The sequence below is a fragment of the Eimeria acervulina genome, genomic scaffold (assembly GCF_000499425.1).
Source record: "Eimeria acervulina Houghton genomic scaffold, Eah_scaff573, whole genome shotgun sequence".
NCBI lineage: Eukaryota > Apicomplexa > Conoidasida > Eucoccidiorida > Eimeriidae > Eimeria > Eimeria acervulina.
In genome coordinates, this window is record NW_013549716.1 from 2,405 (window position 1) to 7,973 (window position 5,569).

At 48.2% G+C, this 5,569-nt stretch overlaps 1 protein-coding gene across 1 annotated transcript; it reads right to left on the minus strand.

Moving 5' to 3' along the window:
* Positions 1-143: 143 nt before the first annotated feature.
* On the minus strand, positions 144-3,548 carry EAH_00043200 (hypothetical protein, conserved; the record flags this gene model as incomplete). Its single annotated transcript, XM_013394987.1, has 6 exons — positions 144-292; positions 409-917; positions 1,299-1,654; positions 2,191-2,393; positions 2,693-3,150; positions 3,499-3,548. The coding sequence occupies 6 exons, from the start codon at positions 3,546-3,548 to the stop codon at positions 144-146; spliced, it is 1,725 nt and encodes a 574-aa protein (XP_013250441.1).
* Between the last annotated feature and the right edge of the window lie 2,021 nt (positions 3,549-5,569).

Below are 5,569 nucleotides of genomic sequence, written 5' to 3' on the forward strand. Positions count from 1 at the left end.
CCCCTCTCGGAAAGATAGATAAACATCGACAAAGAAATAAATAAACAAACAAACAAAACAAGCACATTAATTAATTAATTAATTAATTAATTAAATTGTAATAATTCTACGAAGTCAACCATCATCCCATATATACGCTCGTTTCATGAAGCAGCCCGCAGCAGCAGCACTGTTGCAGCATCAGCATACACTGCAGCAGCAGCATCCACTGTAGCAGCAGCATCCACTGCAGCAGTAGCAGCAGCTACAGCACCAGCAGCATCACCATCCAATGCAGAAGCATCAGCATCCACTGCACCAGCAACATCCACTGCAGCAGCAGCAGCAGCAGCAGCAGCAGCAGTAAGCGCTTGCCTGGGCGTTCCCCTAAGTATACGATAAGGACGGCCCTTTTAGCGAGTTGTCCACCTACAGCACTTCTTAAATATGTTTTTGTAAGATCATCAAATCGTTTTACAACTTCTGCTCCAAAGGAAGCACTAGTTGCAACAACAAGAGCTTCTTGCGAGGGGGGAGCAATGACAGGCAGCAGGCGCCCAGTCAACAGGCTGTGCTGCTGCTGCTGCTGCTGCTGGTGCTGCACGTCTCCCGCGTGGCTCAGCCTCCCAGAGGCCCCTTCATTGCCGCGCCCCGCAATCCCTCCCCCCCGGTTGCTGCTGCTGCTGCTGCTGCTGCTGCTGCTGCTGTTGCTGCTGCTGCTGCTCGCTGGTGGAGCTGTAGCTATCTGTGCACGCCGAAGCAGAACTTCTGTATTGACGCTCTGTACCTGCACTACAGCATATGCATCTCTATCATTTTCATGCGCTAACTCGTCGATTATAATCTCTAAAAGCCTCATAGACGGAACAAGATGATACTGGCTGTACAGCCAGTCAGACATATCGGCTGCTGTCTGCGTTACTATGAACACAGGCAAGCTGCATGCACACAAACAAACAAATATAAATAAATAATTAATAAATATATATCTATAAAAACCCCACAGCAACAAGCAATACAAGTCTACCCAGGAGACAACCTGCTGCTCCCTGCATCCTTGCGTGTGCAGCAGCAGCAGCAGCAGCAACAGCCACTATCCAGCTGAGAAGGCTTTGCACGAGAGAAACACCCTCCTGCTGCTTCGCCTCCTCTTCCTGCTGTTGCTGTTGCTGTTACTGCTCCTGCTACTATTGCTGGCCTTTCTGCTCCTACTGCTGCTGCTGCTGCTGGTGGTGCAACAACAGCAACAGCAGCAGTAGCAACAACAACAGCAGCAGCAGCAGCAGCAACAGCAGCAGCAGCAAGAGCAGACGCCTCACAAGTAAGCATTAATTCTTCTTGACATCCTGACCATGAATTCTTGCCTAACCACTTCGAAGGAGTAATCAGCGAAAACATCGGAGAAGTCAACGACAGCAACGCCTTTTTTTTTAAGTTGACTTATAATTTCAGTGATGATTCGATCTGTTGCTGCCTCATCAAGGCGGTGCTGATTATATTCCCGTTGCACCTCCTCTACCTTTGCTGCAGCAAGCTCTCGAAGCCTCTCCGCAAGCAAATGATAGCTGCTAGCAGATGTTTCTTGTGCTGCAGCAACTGCTGCCTTCAGCTGCTCCTGCAAACTATCCTCCAGAGAAGTATAAGACGCGTTCAGGTGCTGCACCTCACGTGCTGTCTGTACACCCCATATACACAAGCAGAAGAAGCAGCAGCAGTAGCAGCAGTAGCAGCAGCAACAGCAGCAGCAAGGGAGCATATAAAAAACCAACAAGGCAAGGCAAGAAATGCGCAACTAGCAAAAGATGTACACCAGTCATCTTAAACAACACAAGCAAACAAAACAAACGAACAAAATGCATGCAGCATAACGCAAGCAACAAATAATAGGAATAAAGATGAGACCCTCATTGTCTCCTCATTAAGACAGCAGAAAAAACGACAGCCATTCGAACCTTGAACAAGCCTAAAGAGACAGCAGCAGCAAGTGCTGCAGCAGCAGCAACAGCAGCAGCAACTACAGCAGCAGCAAGTGCAGCAGCAGCTACAGCAGCAGCAAGTGCAGCGACAACTGCAGCAGCAGCAACTTCAGCAGCAGCATCAAGTGCAGCAGCATCAAGTACAGCAGCATCAAGTAGAGCAGCAGCATCAAGTGCAGCAGCATCAAGTACAGCAGCAGCATCTGCACGGGGTGCAGCAGCAAGTATATCTCACAGCCTCTTGGCTTTGCTGCAGTTCTACGAGCCGTCTACGCAGGTCATTCTGGGCAGCATAGAGAGGCATAAAACGATGAGCTGCTGTTATTCTCCCCAACTCCCTGACAAGCCTCCGCACTTCGCTTGCATGCACTGCGCGAAGCCCCCCTACGCCTAGACGCACTTCTACAGCCAGTCGGTGCAGCTCTGCTGCAGATGCGTCTGAACGCATACACAAATACATATGTATATATATATTTGTATATATATATATATATATGTATATGTATGTGTATATATATACGTATATATGAATGCATGCATGCGTGTATGCATGCCTACAACGCTAATATCCCACTGGATGCATGCATGCATCCATACCTGCACGCATGCATTCGACGTTAACTCCCTGCATGCATGCATTCGATTTTAACTCCCTGAGTGCATGCATACAGCCCCAATGCATGCATGCATGCATGCATGCATTGGGGCTGTATGCATGCGGCATTTTGTTTGCTTACTGAGTCTTTGTTCAAGGCTTTCTGCTTTTGCTTCGCATGCATCTTTATAAGTATTAAAGTCTTTCACCAGCTTGTTTGCTGCTGCTGATGCAGCAGCAGCAGCAGCAGCAATATCCTCAACGAGAGTTATCAAATCTCGCTCTGAATCGATGCCCTTATCCACAGCGGCCTCTGCTGCTGCTGCTGCTTCATTTGATGGCTGCTCATCAGCATCACCCACGCTGCCCGCTGCATCACGCCCTGCTGCTGCTGCTGCTGCTGCTGCTTGAGGCTTTGCCACCGTTGCAAGTGTCTCAGATTCTGCTTCTGCTGCTGCTACTGCTGCTGCAGGCTCTTCTGCTTCAGTTGTGTGCTTTTCTGCTTCAGGAGGGCTCGCTGTTGCTGCTGCCGCTGCCGTTTCCGCTGCTGCTGCTTCGCTGCCGTTTCCGCTGCTGCTGCTTCTGCTGCTGCTGTAGCACCTTGCGCGGATTCTTCTTTATCTACATCTCCCTCCTTCCCCTCGCTTGAGGTGGGGAGCCCTGAGGGAGCTGCTAAGGCTGCAGCAGCTCCAGGCCATTGCCACTGTTGATGCTGCTGCTGCTGCAGCTGCTGCTGCTGTTGCGGACGCGGAAGGAGCGCAAGCAGCAGCAGCAGCACTGTCAGGAGCAGCAACTGCTGCAGCAAGCGCGCATGCGCCCGCCCCCGCGGCTGCAGCACAGCAGCAGGATATAAACCCATTGAGGGGTAAACAGCTTAATTTATTTGCTGCTGCACACTGCCCTCTGTCTGTACACCTCAGAACAGTACAACTATCAAATATTTCTTACAGCGCTCCCCCATCGAAACAGGCGATTAGCTGCAGCTGTGCAACCTGCATTGCATGCATGCCAGCTGCAGCAGCTGCTGCTGCTGCTGCAGCAGCTTTGCCTGCTGCTGCAGCCACTGCAACAGCTGCAGGAAGAGCAGCAAAAGCTGCGACAGCTGCTGCTGAGTCTGTTCGAAGCCGCAACACGGCCCGAACAAAATGAAGAAGAAGAAAGCGATGACTTCCCCTGAACGCTCGCTGGAAACTCCCCTTCTCTGCAGTGTACGTACACCTCAGATGGGGCTAAAAAACTACTGCTGCTGCTGATGCTGCTGCTGGTGCAGCTGCTGGTGGTGCTGCTGCTGTTGCTGCTGGTGCTGCTGCTGTTGTTGGCGCTGCTGCTCCAACACGAGGGAGACGAACTGTTCCACACCCCGATATGCCTGTCGCTGCTGCAGCGTCTGCTGCAGCCTCTGCTGCAGCAGGGGGCTGGGGTGGGCAGTTGCTGCTGCTGCTGCTGCTGCTGTTATTCCTTTTTTGTCATATAAAGAGGCAGCAGAATGCAAAAGCGCAAGGTCTACATAATGCAAATGCTGATGTGCTGCTGCTGCTGCTGCTGCTGCTGCTGTTGCAGCTGCTGCTGCACGCGTTTGTATTTCTCTGTTACTCGGTGCCTTCTTCCCTACTGCGCCCGCAGCAGCTGCTGCTACTTATTCGTTTCTTTTAAAATGATTAAATGAGTTGTATATATATTTTATTGTTTGTTTTTGGTTTATTTGTTTGCTGCTTCAAAGCTGCTGCTGCTGCTGCTGCCTCCGCAACAAAGCAGCAGCGCAGATGAAACACCTAAGGCACCCGCCAGCAATTCACAGAAGGCGCTCCCTGAACTTCTTTGTTATTTTTTGTTTTTTCTTCTTCCTGCCTTTGTTTTTATTTATCATTAGGGCTAAATACAAGTAGATTTAAAAATTTATCTCCATTTTAAATGAAGATACACCCCAATAACTCTGCTGCTGCACAGCAGCAGCAGCAGCAAACAGCTCGCAGCAAACAGCAGAGCGCATCATCGACTCCAACAGCCGCACAACAGGAGTCCAGCAAACGAGGCTGCAGCAACAATTAAATTAATAATTTCTTTTTAATTAATTATATTTTATTGCTACTCATTCAACTCTTGCTTAATACTCAAATATTAACAGAGGATATTGCTTAACCGTGCGGTTACTGCTACCGGTACTGTGTATGCGGATCGTGAAAGCTGCAGCAGGAGCAGCAGCAGCAAACAGCAGCAGCTGCTGCTGCTGATTAAAAAAACCTTCTTTTAATCTATTTTTACAGCCAAAGACAAACGCATTAAAGGCTTAAAACCCTCAGCAAAGAGTTGGTGTATGTAACGAGAAGGCCCCCTAAGGAAGCTGCTAAAGTTCAGTATGCGGTATATATATATGAAATATATTTCAATTAAAAATAAATATTTGCTTTAAATGAAACAAAATTTTGCCCCTCATGTTGCTGCGTAAAGAATGTATATACATATATATATACATTTATATATATATGTATATATATATAATACCCCCAGGATGAGGATTCATTTAATACTACTAAAGAATTTTTTTAAACTAGAGTTTATATGTACGCACAGCTCCTGTATATTATATATATATTATATATATACATATATGTACATGTACATATGCATATACATTTTCTTCTGCAGCAAAAAGAGGATTGCCTGAGGCTGCTGAGGATGGGTAGAGAGTAAGAGAGATGCTGTTTCATTATTAGCTGCAGCAGCAGCAGCAGCAAAACTGGCTGCTGCTGCTGTTGCCTTTTGCTGCTGCAAAGGCAGCAGCAGCAGCCCCACATGTTTATGCAGAAGCAGACGAGTAAACAAGACTCGTCTTAACTGCATGCACTCGCAGCAATCTGCAGATAATAAATATTAAAATAATTTTCATTAAGATTCTCTCTTCGCTTCTACGCCCAAGCCGCATGCAAGTGGGGACGCAAGCATTAACAACTTTAAAAAGACAGCCGCAAACTGAGCTGCAGCAGCAGCACTGCAGCAGCAACACTGCAGCAACCGCGGC